Below are 18991 nucleotides of genomic sequence, written 5' to 3' on the forward strand. Positions count from 1 at the left end.
AACTCAAAACACCTGAAAACCTGAACTTGTTGTCACTTTTAATTGTTCTAGTGCTGCTTACGTGCAATTTCCTGACCATATTTATTCCATTTGCTTGGTTTTTATTTCATTTCGTTTATCTCCCACATTAGATATATCTTGCCTCTTGCATATGTTATCATTTTTAATATTGTCTTGTCTGATATGTACATTTGATTTTATGATTTAATGTTATTTCATTACTTGTTGTCAATGCACTCTTCTTCTTTTTTCATGGTAACATAATACAGTTCATGCTGTAACTACACAGCTTCATGAAGAACTAATGAAAGCGAGACGCCTCCAGGAGCTGATTTAAACCCACAGCTCTGAACAGAATCAGCATCAGTTACCACGGTGATCAGGCAGGTTAAAAGAGAGCCAGCTGTTTGCCACATCTAAACTTATCAGGAAAACTTTCCATTTCCATTTAAGCTCATGAACTCTTTCTTGATGCTGCTGTTTTTATCCACTCATCTAATGTGATCCTTAAAATGTAACAGTAACACTGTTAAACACATTTACAATTCAGTTCAGTCATTTGTCATCTCATTAGTTGTTAAGTTGCTGTATTTTATTGGAAAATGCAGAAAAAACAACAACAAAAGCATATCAGCATCATGTACCGGCCACTGAAAACCCCCATCTGTCGACTCACGAGACAGAAAAACAACAGCTCATGTTAACTTCTCCCCTGACGGTTCCTCCCTTCAGATGCAGCCAAACATCTACAGTCACAGACAGAACGGGGAAAGCTCTGCTCCTCTACATCTCACTGGAAAACAATCAAAATACTAAACATAGAAACAGTGGTAGCTGCAGTTAAGGACAATGATGATGTTTGTTCATGAAATGGAAACCTAAGGGTGTTGTAAAACTGCTGGGTGCATTAATGTATCGATTCTACTGTTTTTATGCTCAAAGCGTTTCGTTTTGATTCATTTTTCCCAGTGATAAATAAATAAATGAAAGATTTTTGGCATCATAGCATCACAGTTATATTCCTGGTAGCTCAGAGAAGGCTTTGAAAAAACACTTTGACCTTCATATTTGGAGGCAGGCAGCTGACGTAGCGTTCACTTGTTGTCATGGTTACAGTGACGCCGTGCTGCTATCTCCCAACGATACAGAAATCTTTAACAAATCTCCACATTTACCCAAAAGTATTAGAAATGTGTCCAGAACTTGCCTAAAAAATCATTCTGAACTGTTCAAAACCTGTCCAAAATGAGTTAATCATCTAGGATGGCTTAGAAGGGTTAAAAAAATCACTAAAAATGTGTCCAAAATGACTTTAAAATGTCTTCAAACTATTAAAATTTTCTTTTAAAAAGAAGGAATTATTCATTTTTAGAAACATTTGTGGTCCACAGCGGTGGATTTGTAGTAGGATCACAATCATGTGATCATCAGCAGGCAGCTGATGTAGTGTTCACTTGTTGTCATGGTTACAGTGACGCTGTGCAGCTGTCTGGCAATGATACAGAAATCTTTAACAAATCCGTGGATCCAGACTATAAGCTGCATCACTGCTAAAATCTAATCACTTGGTCCTTGTGTCATTTCTGACCTTCAATGGAAATTTCATCCAAATCCATTTTTAAGTAGTTACCAACAGACAGACGGACAGACAAATGGAGCGGAGCTATGATTCAAACAAAAACACCTCCACAACCAGCACAATGCCACTGAAGAAACTACTGAATCGTTTTCCATCTCCACGTCCCTCTAATAGCTTTCAAACATGTAAAAACTTAATGGAACTTTTAGTGCAGCTATAAAACCGGAACGATAAGCAGTTTGTGAACGTGCAGCTCAGAGAACGAGTCTCTGCTGCTCAGTTTAACATCCTCCTGAAATCAATGTGACTGAAGGTTTGTCTTGCAGAAGCATCTTGTGTCAGCAGGACGAAGCACAAAGTGTTGAGGTCGGTGCTTTTAAACATCACACAGCAGTAGAAAAAAAAAACACGGAGAAACACATTAATGAAAACACACACAGGCTGCAGGCTGGGCCAACTAGTCACTGGGCTAAAAAATACGCTTAAATCTGATCTCTTCTGTATGTGTCATGCACCAAAATCCACCAAACAGCACAGCATTTAGAAAACACTCACAATTAATAGTCTAATATATGGTTAAAATAACACTTTATATGTAAGATTGATATGTGCTACTAATGTAGCATAATATACATTTTCCCTGAATTAAACTGAGCAACTGATTACAGATGGTGAGAACGTCTAGTTATGATGAATCCAGTGAAATAAATGCTGTATAAATCTGGATATTTCATCATGGTGATGCAGAAAGAGTCTAACTGAACAATCAATCAACTTGGAAATAAATCTACAACTATTTTGATCTCAGTTTGAGTTATTGTTAACAAAATAAAAGTCTCAAATCTCTGATCACAGCTTCTTAAACCTGCGTTCGAAAACAAAACAACACTATTAGTCATCTTGGGCTAATCGACGTTCACTACTTTCTGACATTTTATAGAGCAAACAACTGGTCCTTTATTTCTTTATGTCTTTATTTTTATTACTACAATTTTTAAAATGGATTTTGATCCCATTTATATATATACATTTTGACACATTTACTTATCTTTCATCCCTTTTTGATTTAGATTATCAGATTTTACAAGATTTTATAAAAATTTAAGATCACTACAACTTTGAAAACAGATTTTCACCCATTTAATTGTACATTTTGACTATTTAGATTATATCACTTTAAAACAATTGGGGCATTGTTTTTTTTAACTGCCGTTTTGTTCCTTGTGTTCTTCATGTACTTCCTTTGATTTGAAAAATGCTACACAAATAAAACTGGATTGATTGATTGAATGATTTAAGAAATTAACAAAGTTTGCTGCATTGAATTTAACTGTTTTAATCTTAATTTTATCCACAACCACCCAGCACCAAGCTACAACCTGTCCAAACACCCTAATAAACACAAGTTCATCCAAAAACCTGCTCTCTAGTGACAGAAAACTCCCTCCACCTGAAACCTTTCAATGAGCATCAGGATCATATTTTAACCCACTGACAGACTGTGAAGTCCTCACCTCCTCTTGTACTCGTCCCTCTCTCTCTTCACCTTGGCCAGCACGTTGTACAGCGCCCTGATCTCCGGTGTGATGGTGTCGATCTGGACTCCGACGCCGTCCGGGTGCGTCCAGGACACTCCGGGTCCCGTGACGCACGACTCCCTGCCGGTGCCGAACCTCCGGGTGTGGTTGAAGGACCAGATGGTTCCGGGGAGGAAGCGCGGAGGAGGAGGCCCATTGCTGGTGCCGGTTCCGGTGTGAGCGGAGAGCTTCTCGTTGATGTTGCTGATGGTTCTGGTCGGGTCGCTGGGACTCAGAACCGGGCTGGTGGTGAGGTTGGAGTTGGAATCCGTGTTCAGGTTGTTCCCCAGCAGGTATTTGTTGTGGAACAGAGGAGGAGGGTTGAGGATGGGAGAGAGGAGGCCGCCGGTCAGGTAGGCCGGGTTGTTGGCGTTATGGAGCGGCATGTAGCCCGGTCTGGGCGAGATCGGACCGATGAATCCGGTCTGGACCCCCATGTCTTTGGTCACCGGCTTCTGGTGTGGATCTCCTCCGCTGTTGTCCTCCAGGGCCTGCTGCAGCTGCTTCTCCAGCACCTTGTTCCTGCGCTCCAGTTCGTGCACTTTGGCCAGGAAGCAGCGGAAGCGCAGGTTCAGGGTCTTCAGCACGTTGATGTTGGATCCCAGGTCGTTGCGCAGCGCCGTGGCGGCCGGTGGGACCCGGTGCAGGGGGCTGCTCAGGTGCAGGTAGGCGAGGCCGGACGACGGCAGCGCGCCCAGATCCAACCCGAACAAACCATCCGGCCCGAAGCCGCCGTGCTCCCCCAGGAAGTATCCCGGCTCCGGGATGGCGGAGTCGGCTTGGCCCGTCATCTGGTGGTGATGCTGCTGCGGAGCCAGGAGGCCGCTCTCCCCCAGGACCGGATTCATGCTCGAATAGGAAAATCTGAAGTGCTCGAAATCCGGCATGAACCCAGACTTCCGTAGATTCAGCTCTGCAGGTAATTCCGAGTAAAATCTGCTAGTTATCCGCAGCAGGAATGAGGCCCAGCAGCCCGGTTTGGATGTTTATTCCTGATGATCCCCTTTACAGAGAGGAGCTGAGGGCAAAGAAGAGCAGACGATGCGTTTTAGAAAGGAGGCTTTTAGGGCCTAAAAACAGACCAGAATGACAGGATTCAAACACAGCGCTGCAGTAAACCTTTGTGGACATATGATACAAACAAACAAATAAGGTGCCTCTAAATCTGCCACTGGAGCCTGTATCAAAATGAGATTGCTGAGTTCACTTTTACGCAGGACTCGTTTAGAGGAGAGACACGGCACCAGCAGAACACGGTTTATTCTAAGCCTTAGAATAAAACAGCACATGAATATAATTCTTCTTTAATGGATATTTAAACCACCTACCTTCAGTTGGAGGAGAATAACTTTGCTTTTCAGGTAATGAGGTGAAATCAGAGTCGTGCGGCGGTGCGAAGGAGACAAACACAAGCGACTGACTGCGGCTGTAGGTTACCGTACTGACGCTGAAAGAGGAGCACCAAGAAGCTTTATGTACCGCAATAACCAAAGTAGAGGCGCACAGGAAAAGTTTCGTGACGATTTGTTGCTGTATTTTAGAATTAGAAGCTTTTTATTCCCAAGAAGGGTAAAAAATTAAAAGAGAAAGCAAAGTCAGTGGACAAATAAGGAACAAGTGCAGCAAATGAAGGAAATTTTGAGGGACAAAGTTGACAAAAATATCTAAGAAGTGATGTGCAGAAATGTGCAAATTTACATATTTAGAAAACACTGTGAAAATTAAAAATAATACTGTATATGTAAAATCACAATTTCTATATGTGCTACAAACATAGCCTGCAATAAAATTTCTCAAAATGAAATTGTTTTCAGACGGTGAAAATGTCTGCTTAAGAAATAAATACCATACTAATGAAGATACTGCAATATATTGATGCAGAAAGGGTCTAAAAGCTGCCATTATTAATTAAATAATGAATTAGTTATCCACTAATAAATGAACCCCCGGCTATTTTGATCATTTATTCATCTGTTTAAGTAATTTTTAAGGAAAAAATATTCAAATCCGAGAAGGTGTAAATCACAAATCTAAAACATTTTGCTCAGGAAATGACTGAAATACTTAGCAACAGATCAGTTCAGCTCAAATCTAAACCCTGAAATGTTATTTATTTATTTATTTTTAGCTAAATTTAACCAAATCAATGAATCACTGTTAACCATGATATTTGGTGTCAGCTACCACTAACCGACCGTTTGGACAGTGAGAGGGAATGATCCAGAGAAATGTTTTCTGTGATAGATTTAAAGAAGTGCTGTTTGCCAAAACTGTCAAAGTTTTCACAGATATCTATTTTATTTAATATGCTGCTTCTCCAGGTCTGAGACTAACTTTCAAATGCCTGATAAATATTCTGACTTTTCCTAGAAATGTATTCATGTACTTAATTCAGTGTCTCTGAAAATTATTTTAAAAGATTATTCAGGCTCAAACAGGTTCTGAAGTTGTTGATAAAGTGGCAACCAAATTAAATGCAGCCATTCTTAACATGACAATTGTCTGCTGTGGAAAACGGCTTTAGCCAAACACCTGGTGTTCCAACATAGAAGTTCCTGAGCTGTCAGTTAAAGTTTGCAAAGTTGTTTTTTAAATTTTATTTAGTTTTTCTATTTGTAAGTGTGTGTGTGTGTGTGTGTGTGTGTGTGTGTGTGTGTGTGTGTGTGTGTGTGTGTGTGTAAAAGTCTCTGAGGACCAAAATAATAAATAAAACTAAACTAAAAATAATTCAGATCTACCGTCGGTCGGTCACGTGATCTACGTAGACGTCCCTCACTGCTCTGAGGGGTCCAGATGTTCCCTGTAGCTCTGCGCTAGCGCCGCTAGTCTAGAAACCGGAGACCCGAGGGAGGACATCAACAACTGATGGTCCTGATGGAGAGGAGGTTCTGCAGCGGGATTCGTTTATGTACGGTGTATTTTTGCAAGATGACTGATGAAGTGAGCATCCTGTGTGTGTGTGTCTGACTCTGCACACACACCTGTCATCAGTTCTAGCCGCTAGTTAACCACACAGCTGCTGAGAGGATAAAGTCTGCCAGGCTTCTTTTTGTTTCTGTATGTTTCTGTTGTCATGGGCAAAGTGCATCAGAGAGATGTATTATTTTACTGTCAGTGAGTTGCAGTGTGTTTCCTGTTTCTAGAGGCAATGAGACAGAGGTTATGTTATTTCACTGAAACTACGTACATGCATTTTCACATAATTTTGGACTATTGCAGTATAAACACAATAACAATAATAATTAGAAGAATTTGAATTGTGATTTTCTCAACCTCTCATTTAAAGATATCAGTACTTGTTTATAACATTTGTATATATAGACAAATGAAATATAATATGCATAAATATAAAATATATAACATTTAGAACCTTGCTGTCTTGCGCAAAGTGGATAGTCAAACTGAATAAAAGTACAAATACATTTAAATATATGATTCCTGTATCATTTAATTGTTTTTTAAACTTATTATTAGCACTACGAATAATAAAGGGCAGATTATGAATCAGCACCATGGAGCAAATCCGTGGCTCTACAGTACATGTCTGGAAAAGGTATGAAATTTAAAAGCAAGGACTCCAGGAAGAGTAGCCACAGTTAAACAGTCCAGTGTCTAATGGTGATGTAAATTCAGCTTCAAAATAATAAATTGTAGGGCCCAATGGTGACCACATCAGGGTTTGAACCACTGACCTTCTGATCAGTAGTCCAGAAACTTAACCATTGCATCACCACTTCCATGTTCATGGATATGGGTTGCTACAGTTCAGCCAGTTATATTGTCAGGTATGTTTCTGGATGGTGTTTCAAATTCGTGCTCCATGTGCCTCCTTTTAACTTTGAGCACCTGCCCCTCCAAAGGTCTCTGCACGGCCCTGATGAATTTACAAATTTATGTAAATGAAAAGTGACGCACAAATTACCAAATGGTTGTTTAAAGAATGGTGAAAGTGACAGCTCATTTAAGAATTAAATGAGACATGATTTATATAAAATTGTCCAGGGTGACATGTCTTCTCAGGAAACATCTACTGACTGGCCTCCTGCTAAATGTCTTCAATGTTCTGCACCAAACAGGACTAACTGCTTTGATGTTCTGCCTAAAAAACATCCCAGCATTTAAAATACAGACAGTTGACAGAGAAAAACCCTAAATTAAGAATGGAGTGACGTTTTAAGATGGATATTCCCACCAAATGACGGAATATTTTTGGAGAGAATTATTTTCCGTAGTAGAAGTAAACAAGGAGAAGTAATGCGTGCTTTGTTGGTTTTTCCTTCCTTCGTTGTATATTAGTAAGGATGGAGCAACAACTGACAGGTTTTGTTCTATATAGCAAGTGCAAAATAAAAATCACAAAAGTCGCATTTTTTTTCACAAACCGAGGACTTTATTTTCTTTGTAAGTGCAAAGGAGCCACTGTGCATATTTGGTGCAACACGACCATTCAGCAGAATCCAGCTCAGTGGTGGAACGTCATCTGAAAGATCCTCACCGCTGAGCAGAACAGAGGTGACTGCATCATATAAAAAGGTCAGAAGATTTGCTCCCGGGACGGATGACGCAGCATCCAGTTACAGGTGAAGGAACAGGGAATCATGGGAAGGAACAACGAGTGTCGACTAGACAGGACTTTACTCCTTGGTGAACATGTGCTGGACCAGATCGCAGACACGGTTGCTGTAGCCGAACTCGTTGTCGTACCTACAGACAAGAGATCGAGGGCGGTTAAAGAGATACTAAGAAATGGAAAAAAACACTTCATTACAGGGAGTCATGTTCTTTTGATTTGTATTAATATATGTGGACATTTTTAGTTGCTTCAAAGAAACAAAGCCACCAAATAATATCCAAGTGAGAAGATGGGTACTGGGAACTCCTCTTCTTCAGTGGCATATAAACTTTGGTCAGCTGATGTTGATTTAATATGGATTTATTTTAACACTGAGGTTAAACGGCTACTGACACGAGAAGGAATCAGCTGCTGAGTTCGTCACAAACTCACCATGAAACCAGCTTGACAAAGTGGTCGTTGAGGGCGATGCCAGCGCCGGCATCAAAGATGGAGGAGTGAGGGTCGCTGTTGAAGTCTGTGGACACAACCTGAGGACAAAAAGAGAAATGATCTTTCTGACTACATTAACCCTCTGACCTCCCAAAATGGCAGTGTACTTTAATAGCATGTTAGCTTAAATATAATAAAGGTGAAAAAAATTGCCAAAAAAGCACCATTTATCATGGAAAGAAGCAGCTCAGATCTTCAACTCTAAGTCCTTGCATTACTCATCTGTAGCTGCAGTTTCATTCTTAAAATCAACAAATCAAAGCTTAAGACTAAGTTGAAACAATCAAAAAAATTAACTACGCAGAAGACTTTAGTTCCCTTTACTTCCATCCATGGTTGAGCTGTTTCTATAGAGGTGCAGGACTCTATATTGCAGGGAAACTCAGCCCCAGTGAAGACAAATGTGGTAATATTTAAAGACTTGCTGCCATCTTGTGGTTCCTGTACAGTCATACAACCTACACCTACATCATCTGCATCCTCGTGTAAGTTAAAAAGGACTCATTTTTCTCACCTGGTCCTCTGTGTATCCAAGGAATCCCTTCATGGGGCCCTCGGCGGCAGCCTTGACGACCTTCTTGATGTCATCGTACTTGGCCTGAAGAACAAAACGAGAGTTAGAATTCAAAATGATAGCTCTGGTATTAGAATGTCAGAGTTTATTATACAAAAACTCTCAAAACACTGAATGAAACAGCTGAGACATCATGCAAAGGATTTGTCCAAAAATGGACCCCAAATCTGGTCAAAAACAAGACAAATTAACTCTTAACACATCCATTTCATTAGACAAGTATGTTCAGATTCTCACACACCATCTAACCTGCAAAGACTATTTTTTTCCCCCACAAAGTTTCAGTGCTGGACCTTTTGCATGATGAAGGTTTAGCACAGAAATGGGATGAATATAAATGCATTTTTAAAAGTTAGACAGTGTGCAGGAATCTGAAACATGTAGATAGAGATAAATCATCTGTGCACTGATTTAAAGCTTCAGGTTGTGCATCATTAAGTACTTACAGGCTTCTCCAGGCGGACAGTCAGGTCAACGACGGACACGTTGGGGGTGGGGACACGGAAAGCCATACCGGTCAGCTTGCTGTTCCGGGACAAACATCAGAATTCAAGAGATCAGAGATGATGATGTTCCTCTGAACAGCCCCAACACTGATTCCTTTCCTGCTACATGGGGAGTTCATCTACTGGTCAGAGCTACATTTCTTTTCACTTCCATTTTGTTAACCCAAGAGTAAACATGTGAAGTTACCCGTTGAGCTCGGGGACGACCTTGCCGACAGCCTTGGCGGCTCCAGTGGAGGCGGGGATGATGTTCTGGGCAGCACCACGTCCGTCTCTCCACAGCTTGCCGGAGGGACCGTCAACTGTCTTCTGTGTGGCGGTGACGGCGTGGACTGTGCTCTGGAACAGTCGGAGCAGACACATCCAAGATGACGGGGCTGTTTTATGACAGCTACAAGTCTCCTCACTTGTCACTCGTGTCTTAGCTCCTCGCAGCGACAACATGAGCGAGGATGAAGTTAGTCCTGAGTGAGGCCTGTAAATAACGTGCTGCACACCTGCACTGAACCAACAGGCATCTACACAACTTGTTAAAAGACTTCTGGATAGAACTAACTCATGTTTCTTCACTCTGATCCTCCTCTCTCCTAAAAAGACTAGAACTAGCTTAATTGAAGATGGAGAATCTTATCAGGTTGCCTTTGAAGAATCATCAGTTTCAACTTAAAGTTCTGTCACTCTGATGCAGAGTTTAAGCATCTTTGACTTACATGAAGCTAAAAAGCTGAAATCTTGACATTTGACTAGTTTTATAGTCATGTACATTTTTGTAGCAGCTCTAACTTAAAGCCTTTGCCTTCCCTGATTTTATCCAATTCTAGAGGTCACTGTTTATGAAGTTCGCCATTATTTTTCTTATTTCAATTATCTGTTTTGCTTTGTCCTTTTATTTCATTGTCTTAGGTTTCATTTAGGGTTTTCTATGGGAAATGCCATATAAATTATGACATCATTGCTAAACTCGTTTCCTTTTTTTTTTTAGTGGGAACTTTTTGCAGTTGATAAAATGACAGCTTTGATTGCCTGTTAATGACTAAGACGTGTTTTTTTAGTTTTGGCTTTATAACTGAAAATCCAGTTCCGTTTTATACCGGCAGAATTCTGATCTGAGCTATTCAGATTCATCACTTTGTGACCGATAAGGTACAAACGCGTATTTTATAAACCAAATAAACGATAAATCTGGACTGAATTTAAAGTTAAACGCCTGATGATTGAATCTTCTCACTGTGAGCTGCTGACTAAAGTTTCCGTGTCCTCAGATGCATGAACCAGAATGAACCTCCGGTCGCAGCGGCAGGTTACTGCACTGTAATTTTAATCAGTGAAGTGTTTCAGTTGTTTACCATGAGACCCTCAACGATGCCGAAGTTGTCGTTGATGACCTTGGCGAGGGGAGCCAGGCAGTTGGTTGTGCAGGAAGCGTTGCTATGGAGACAAAATATAATACAAGTCACAAACACAAAGTTAATACAGAATAGAAGAGGTGCACATTCAGTGCATTTGAAGCGATGGAGTTGAACCTAAAAATCACATCTGGAGTCCAAACGTGACTCACCTGACAACCTTCATGGAGTTCTCGTACTTCTCATGGTTGACGCCCATCACGAACATGGGAGCGTCAGCGCTGGGAGCAGAGATCACCACCCTCTTAGCGCCGCCCTTCAGGTGAGCCTGGGGGTAAAAGTCGGACATTTAATCTGGAGGAAACGACACATGATGATGCCTTCTGTTTAAATGAAGACATGGCATACGAGTTTACAATATAGAATGTGGAGCGTTCTTCATACTACACAATTAAACCATTTACTGCACAGGTATATGGAATATAATCTACTTTAACAGATGAGGGTAATAATAATAAAAACTAATAATGAAAAGGAAATAAACAACATCAAATTACTTTTATTTCGAACCTTCTGAACCCCAAAAGCATTCCATTAATGCCATTTATTCAAGCAGGAAACTGCGAAATTATTCAAAATTTTAACTTTCTGACGGTCCTTGAACTACCCATCTGTAATGTGCTGTTCTGTCTGGAACTTTAACCAAATTAAAGCTTAAAATTGTGACATTTCATTGAAGTGACACTTTTAAGTGTTTGAAATGTGAATAATAGCAATTTAAATGACCCAGATCCTGTAAAAACAAAACAAAACAAAAAAGAGCTCTCAGTGCAACTATGAAGCTGCAACCAACAGTCACTTGAGAAACATTCTGTTTTTTTCAGCTGAACTGCAGGCAGTGTTTACTAAGAACAGACAATAGGCGGGTATTGAAACACACTAAAAAATGTAAATAGTAAAATATCAATAGTGTGTGGAGCTACATTTTTGTAAAAAAAATAAATAAATTCAGCTCGTTTCTTTTTTGGGATTGTATTGCATTGTACACTGAAGACATGTGAGTTTTCTCTACTTCTGGCCATAGTTGTTTCCATAGAGGTGCAGGATTTTATATTGTTGTAAAAAATGAGGCCACAGTGAGTAAAAATGTCCAGAAAGCCCTTTGAGTTCAGAGGTTGATTTATAAAAAGGAACTCCTTCAACTGTGCTCTTTATAGACTTGCAAAAAAGAAATTAAGCCCTCAAAATACAAATAGCATAAGATTTCAGACCGTTTATATGGAGTTTTGCTGAAATGACAGGTTCTAACAAATAACCTAACAATGAGAAGTCAGCCTGGAGCAGCTGCTGAACTTACAGAGGCCTTCTCGATGGTGGTGAACACACCGGTAGACTCAACAACATAGTCGACGCCAGCATCGCTCCATTTGATGTTGGCGGGGTCCCTCCTGCACAGAATCACAAACAGGGGGAGGTTAAACAGCATCTAGGAGCAAAGACGCTAAAGACTCTTAATGTGCTTCAGTACTCACTCGTGGAAGACCATGATGGACATCTTGCCGATGATCAGCTTGCCGCCCTCTGCCTTCACCTCTCCGTGCTTGAACACACCGTGAGTGGAGTCATACTTGAACATGTAGACCTGCAGGAGGAGACGACTGGATGAGTTTCACATTTAAGAATCACCACCAGGCTTCTATACAGGAACACTTGTGTGACTGCGGAGCCAAAATCTCCAAAACCTCATTACCTTCCCCCTCTTAACATCCTTCTCATGAGCCAAAAATGATACTGGCGACTAGTCCTATTAAACTCGCCCTCAATTTAGGAATCCCATAATCCAGGAGGAACATTTTTGCCTATATTTCATTGCAAAATGCTCAAAACAGTGAAACTGGAGACATTTGGAAAGCTTGCAGGTAGACAATATGCTAAGATAGATCCCTATTAAGCACTTTATGTCCTCTTACCATGTAGTCCAGGTCGATGAAGGGGTCGTTGATGGCCACCACCTCGACCTTGCCACCGGTGGCGGCAGCACGGGTCACCAGACGGCCGATACGTCCGAATCTGAAACGCAGAAGAAGGCTGTTAGCTAGGAGCAGCTGGGAAAGTGTGCACAAACCCAACCAGACTAGAAACAAAGAAGGTTTTAGATCAGTTTCTCCAAGTAGAAAATCGAATATCTTAACTCCTGAACTTGTTCATGCCTCAAAGTTCATGTTGGATTATAGACTGTAAGTGGCAGGATGTCTACTGCTGTCAACCCAGCTTGGCCCTTTAGGCTCCAAAGACTTGAATTTGTCCAAACTAAGAGTTTTAAATTCCTTGTTTCTTGTCACACCCTCCCTACACACTGCATCTCTCTGACCAGCAGGTGGCCCTCAAACCAAAACTACAACAACGATTCCCTGCAGAGGACAGCCAGGCCATACAAGGCCTGCCAACCTTGGCTGAAGATAACAACAGCTGGCACCGGCAGCCGAAAGCCTGTTTACGCCTAATATGGCCGCCGTCAGAGCAGGTCAAACAGTGAATGGTCTGAAATCAGAGAGGGGAGCGAATGTTCAGTCAGGAGGGGAGGAGATGGTTCAAGTACAGTCCAATGATGTCTGATCTCGATAAAAACTACATCAGTCATTCTTGAGAGGAAGGAAAAGGTTTGAAAGGACCCTTGAACCCTAAAACCCAGCAGCAGGCTTGAAAAGAATGTTATCTTTAAAGAAAAAAAAATCTGTCAAATTATAAAAACAAAAAGAATTGTATTTTTATATTTCTGACACTCCTTGAACATATCAACTGTGACGTGTGGTTTCATATGGAAACTAAATTCATGATATGTGATCGAAATCACTTTATTCTGCACAACTCATTTAAAAATTCATCAAAAATTTTATGTTTTCCCTCACTAGATTGTGTGAAAAACCAAAAATTCTGCAATCTTCTGTGCAAACGTGAATCCATGACTGAGTCAGCTGCAGCAAACAGTCAAGTGACAAAAAAATCTGAGTGTTTTTGGTTGAACTGCAGGCTGTGTTTACACCGAGAAAAGTAGATATAAGTGTGAAAACAAAAGTAAAAAAAGAAATTAAAGTTTTCTTTTTTCTTCATCTATGATTTATGGTATTCTAACTGGATCATATCGCACAGAATACATATGAATTTTTTCTCCTAGTCATGGTTGTGCTGCAAGTCCTGTATCTCTCCATAAAGGCGCAGGAGTTGATAATGCAGTGAAAAATGATCCCAGTGAGGAAAAAGGATCAAGAAACACCTAGAATCTGCTTGATTTTTCAGAGGGTTAACTAACACCAGTCAACAGAGGTTTCAGCAGACTCACTGATTAGGAAATTATCTGTGACAAATGTATGAACAGCAAAAGTCACTGGTTATTTGAAAGTAGTAAATGGGACAATTTAGTGCAAGGAGTGACCAGGATTAATAATCTAACAGCAGCTTGATGGGTTTAATGCCTTGCTCAAAGTCACAGCTGGTTTGAGGATAAAAGTTGACGAGACACACTTAGTTTATGTTGTTGTGGGACAGTTTGAAACTTTAGCCCGTGACAAGACACAATCGCACACCAGGAACCTAAAATAAGAAGCTGAGGGTCTCTACAGAAAGGTCAGAGTGCACCGAGGACTGGAGCTGGGTTTAGCAACAAGGATGTCTGATGGACGCTCACTGATACAGTTCAGTTTCTGAATAAATGTCATACAGATGAGCTCTAAAAAAGGATTCAGTGTTTAGTTCTGAGGTACAGGTAAGTAATAAATTAATACTGATTAAAAACAACCCCAAGCTGCAAGTCTGTAGTCTGGAATTAGAAACTCAACATGTGTCCTACAGACCAATGTGTCCTACAGACCAGAGCACAATGTCAGAAAATGTCAAGAGTCACTTGAAGATGGACGGAGCGTTTGCAGGGACGATATGAGTGATCACACTCTTGTGCTTTCTGAAATGCTGACTGACATGTTTCCCCTCACAACTAATTTAATTCATCTAGAAAATAAACAGATTAATTGGCAATGGAACTGTTTAGTTAGTTCCTAATGTTTATGTCAGACTAACATTCTATTCCATATGAACTTGACCAGTCAAAGCTTTTCATAAATTGTGTCGGATCAACATACAGCCACAAATAAGGCAATAGTTCAACATCCTGGGGTGAAAACAACATTAAAACCACTTTATACTACAAAAATAAACCACTTATTATAACCACGGTGTGTAAAAAACTAAAAATTCTGCTCTCAGTGTAACCATGAAGTCATTAGTGACTCAGATGCAACCAAAAATCATGAGAAACATTTAGAGTTTGACTGAACTGCAGGCTGTGTTCTCTCATTTCAGCTGTATCATGTTTCACAGACGACATTTCTGAGTTCTCTCTGCTTCTAGTCATTTTTGTTCTGTTTCCTTAGAGGTGGAGGAGTTTCTATTGCAGTGAAACAAAAAGAGCCCACAGTGAGGAAACCTGACAGGTGCAGAACACACCCAGAAACTGTCAGGAGTTCAGGGGGTAGACATCCCACTTTAAACTGAGGTGACAGAAATGTCGGGGAATAGTTCACAGTTCGGACGTCACAGAAGCGACAGAAGTGAAATCAGTGAGTTTATCTGCAGCTGCTGAGCTTCATCCTCCCTGCAGGGAAAATGTTCCTCCTCTGGGAACATTTCAAACACCTCACAGGCCAAAACTGAGGATTTATTCTGGTCCAGGTCATTCTTTTTGTGAAGCTGAGGGTTACAAAGACTCATCGAATCAATTTGTGCCTGGACATGAGAGGAAAGCGCCAGCGGGAAGGCAGTTTCCCTCGGTTAGTTTTGGGAAGAAACCAAGCAGCCAGAAGGCCAGAATGGACCGGAGCCCATCTTCTGTTTCGCTGCTGGCACTGGTACCTGTCCAGGATCGAGGAGCTAAATCTCCCTGCAGCTCGAGAGCAGCTGCTTCACAAGAGGAGCAGAGAGCGAACGTTTCAGCCTGAGCAGCGTCCTGCACACCGCCGGCCGGCCGGACGACCTCTGACCTTCAGCCGAAAGGTTAGGAGTTAAATTTAGAGCAGGGGAGAATAAAAGGAATGTGACAGCTGAGGAGAGCAGCGATACAGACAGAGAGGGGGTTGGAGGGTCTGGAAGGGTGTGGAAGAAGAGGAAGATGCCAACTGTGACACCACAACACCACCCGACTATAAATAACCAGAGAGTAGACGTGTCCAGAGTCCTGTCCTGCATTTAGAGGCTCAGAGGAGACGCTCAGACAGACGAGCAGCTCACTTCAGGAGACCATGTCAAACCAAAAGGGAAAAATAAAAACTTGTTTGGAAAAGAGCTTGAAATATTTGGGGGTTTAGTTTTGGATTTTCCTTTCTCATCTGATTTATCACATAAAGTGTCTTTAATTTATCCAAAGGTGATGCAGGTCATTGCACATGTTCTGGTTCTGTTACTATCAATAGAAAGTTTTTCTTTCAACACTCATCCACAAAACCTGCCAGTAAGTTTGAAAGACATAAGCTTCAAAAAGCTGCCAAAATGACAATTTACCAGCCAGAAACTGCAAAAACAGAGTTGTCAGATTTCCAACTTTCTGGCAGTTCTTTGAACTATTCATCTGTGTCTCATTTCATTGCAAAACTTAACCAAATCTAAAAATCATGACATTTAATTAAAAATCACTTTATTCTACATGTCTCCTTTAAAAAACTGCCAACTGTGCAGCCGTTAGTGACTCAGCTGAGAGAATCAGTCATGGGACAAAAAACAAAACCAGGACCTTTTAACTGCAGGCTGTTTATACAAAGCATGGAGAAGACGAGTCAGGAAACCAGTTAAAAATTTAAAAACTGAAATGTATATGTAGTATGTAGAGTCACTTTTCCTTCCAGTGTTCATAACACCTGTGGACACTTGGAGAAATGTTGGACATGATCATTTTTTTCTGATTTAAGAAATTCCAAATGCATCAGAAAAAAAAAAGCCTAGAAAGTGCTCGGTGTTCAGAGTTAGAGAATACTGTGGATTTAACTGTTTAATTTACATATATGCACTTTTCCCCTTTATATTGCATTCACTTGGCAGATGTTTATGTTTGACATTTACATTTTAACCCCCACATGCACAAATATATCGAGCAATATGACATTCAACGTAATTTTAACACCAGTATTAATCCATAAAATCTATATAACAGCACTAATATCTCAATTTACATGTGTATAAAGCATTTTCAGAAGCTCCTTTGTACAGCTTATGCAACTATTTTCAGTAATGGCTTTGTATGCAAATTAGTTTCTTTTGAGGAGGCCACAAAAAAAAAATGCAAAAAATTAACAGGTTTCTAGAGCCTATAGCAATACTTTAAGATGCCTATTTGATCTGACCAACAGTCTAAATCCCCAAAAGATCTAAAATAACCGACAAAATCAGGAAATTCAAATTTTTGGACTCAAACCGTTTGTCAAACAGTTTCAGCTCGAACATGCACGTGTGGATCATTTTAAATATTCAATCCAGGATATGAAGTACGTTTTGGTTCTTAAAAGCAAACTATGACTTCGCGCACTTGACAGAAAAACCCTCCTTCACTGATCCTCATCTCAAATTTCCTCTCCTCTCACCGCCTCGCCGGCTCTCGTCTTGAAGTGAAATGATTAAAATCCGCTCTCAGATAATCACTGAGGGGTCACGGGGACGTTGTCCGGGTCCAGCGGCTTGAGGACATTTGCTCCCTCGACTACTGGGTGCTTATAAGATCAGTGATTGAGGAAATGAAGCCTTTCCTGCTCGTGCCCTCACATCATATCACTGTGTACTGCAGCAGAGGCTCAAACAGAGACTGGTGCCAAGAAAGGAAAATGTTAGCTCAGCTGGTGGATGCAGAAGAGCCATGTTTCTTTGGGTAGAATATTAAAAGAAACATTAAATTTGAAAGGCGAGTGCAAGGCTCCTGCATAGTCTTGATTCCTATGCATTTTAAATCAAATTGCTGATTATGGGTCCTTCATTTATTCTGTTTGGGAACTGATAAATAAATAAGTCATGCTTGACTCATGGAGTAAATTCATCACTTTTCTGATAATCATACACTGTCTGAAGGCTTTTTGTTTAGCCCACAGTAATCTGTAGTTTTGTGTCAGTGTGTTGTTCTTCCCAAGATTTAAGCGTTGCTGTTTTCTTGATATATTTTTGTTGATTACAGTTAGTTTGCTGATTTTTCAACATCTGATATAAAGTTTTATAATGCAACATTAAACTTTCTGCTCTCTGCAGTAGTGAGATTATTTGATTAGTTATTTGGTCTAGATAAATTTAGCAGCTTAATAAATTTGTGTTTTCCAAATCCCAAGATGACAAATGTTTTGTTCAATAGAGGAGCAGAGAAACCAGAACACATTTAGACAGCTGCAATCAAATAATTTAGACTTTTATTTCCTAAAAATATACTCAAAGTGATAAATGGATTATCAGAGTACTGCATTCAACAGCTGACATCTGATTGATTAAGCTTTGTAGTTCTGCTGCTTTCTAACAGAGGTTTATTCAGATTAGAGCTACAGTGATTCATATTGAGAAAACTCAGCAGAAATGATTGATTTTAGTCATTTTCTGAGGAAAAAATACTGAATTTGTGGCTCCTCAGATTTGAGGTTTTTATTTGTTGTAAACTGAACATCTTCTAGTTTTAGACTATTAAAGGCTGTAGGAAGCTCTGGTTAATTAATGACCCAAAGATATTCTGAGTAAAGAAGCCAGAAATTATTCACATTTTAGAAGCTACAATCAGAGAATTAACTTTTTGCATTTTAAAAAGTGACTCAAACTGATTAACTGATGCTCAAAATACTCAGTAAACAATTTCCCAGTTGACAGCTAATTGACTGAAGGCCTGCTGCTGTGGAGAACCAGTGGTTCCTGTGCTCCATGTGAGCTCTAATGCAAAGAGGAAAGTTGTGAAACTCACCCGTTGATTCCAATCTTCACCATTTTGTCTGATATGGTCTAGTCCTCACTGAAAGGGAGAAAAATTCAACATTTAATTCATTTCTTCTTTAAAAACAGGCATGTCTCATTGTGCGAATGAAGAGGACAGGCACATGGGATCTGCAGAAACAAGTTGAAAAGGTTGCATGCTGCTCAGTTAGAAGCACAAAACTCCTGCAGAGTTGCGTTTGTGTTTCTCAGATCAGCTCTAAAACCAAGAGAGGAGAGAAGAGGTGAGCAGTTGTACCGTTTGTGAAGGCTCCTCTGTCAGTATGGTCCTCCGGGGAAGAACTGAAGTGGGGGGATGAGCAGAGGACCAGCTGGGATTTATACCTGCTGAGGAGACCTCCTGACCATG

The 18991-nt window shown here is 40.4% G+C and overlaps 2 protein-coding genes across 3 annotated transcripts in view; both read right to left on the reverse strand.

Moving 5' to 3' along the window:
* The window catches only part of iffo1a (intermediate filament family orphan 1a), a 23233-nt gene extending 18620 nt beyond the window's left edge, over positions 1-4613 (reverse strand). For both annotated transcript variants that reach the window (XM_023294586.3, XM_023294585.3), the window contains exons 1-2: positions 4485-4613; positions 3094-4174 (exon numbers count right to left, since the gene is read on the reverse strand). In XM_023294586.3, the coding sequence (XP_023150354.2) occupies positions 3094-4043 (950 nt within the window). In that variant the 5' untranslated portion in view covers positions 4044-4174; positions 4485-4613. The remainder of the gene's footprint in view (positions 1-3093; positions 4175-4484) is intronic.
* Positions 4614-7523: 2910 nt separating this feature from the next.
* On the reverse strand, positions 7524-18991 carry LOC111585177 (glyceraldehyde-3-phosphate dehydrogenase). Its single transcript, XM_023294583.3, has 12 exons — positions 18881-18991; positions 18614-18661; positions 12618-12717; positions 12180-12289; positions 12005-12095; positions 10860-10975; positions 10648-10729; positions 9489-9640; positions 9242-9320; positions 8736-8819; positions 8162-8259; positions 7524-7860 (listed from the first exon to the last, which is right to left on the reverse strand). Exons 2-12 carry the CDS (start codon positions 18634-18636, stop codon positions 7791-7793), a joined length of 1005 nt encoding a protein of 334 aa, XP_023150351.1. The 5' UTR covers positions 18637-18661; positions 18881-18991; the 3' UTR covers positions 7524-7790.

The sequence above is a fragment of the Amphiprion ocellaris genome, chromosome 15, assembly GCF_022539595.1.
Source record: "Amphiprion ocellaris isolate individual 3 ecotype Okinawa chromosome 15, ASM2253959v1, whole genome shotgun sequence".
NCBI lineage: Eukaryota > Metazoa > Chordata > Actinopteri > Pomacentridae > Amphiprion > Amphiprion ocellaris.

What these genes read in the sequence shown, in the direction of transcription:
- LOC111585177 (XM_023294583.3), bottom strand. Translation starts at nt 18,636, where the DNA reads ATGGTGAAGATTGGAATCAACGG. An exon ending in TCATCGACCTGGACTACATG is followed by an intron (nt 12,290 to 12,617) that starts GTAAGAGGACAT and finishes CTCCTCCTGCAG; the next exon opens with GTCTACATGTTCAAGTATGA. An exon ending in CTGTCCGCCTGGAGAAGCCT is followed by an intron (nt 8,820 to 9,241) that starts GTAAGTACTTAA and finishes TTTGTTCTTCAG; the next exon opens with GCCAAGTACGATGACATCAA.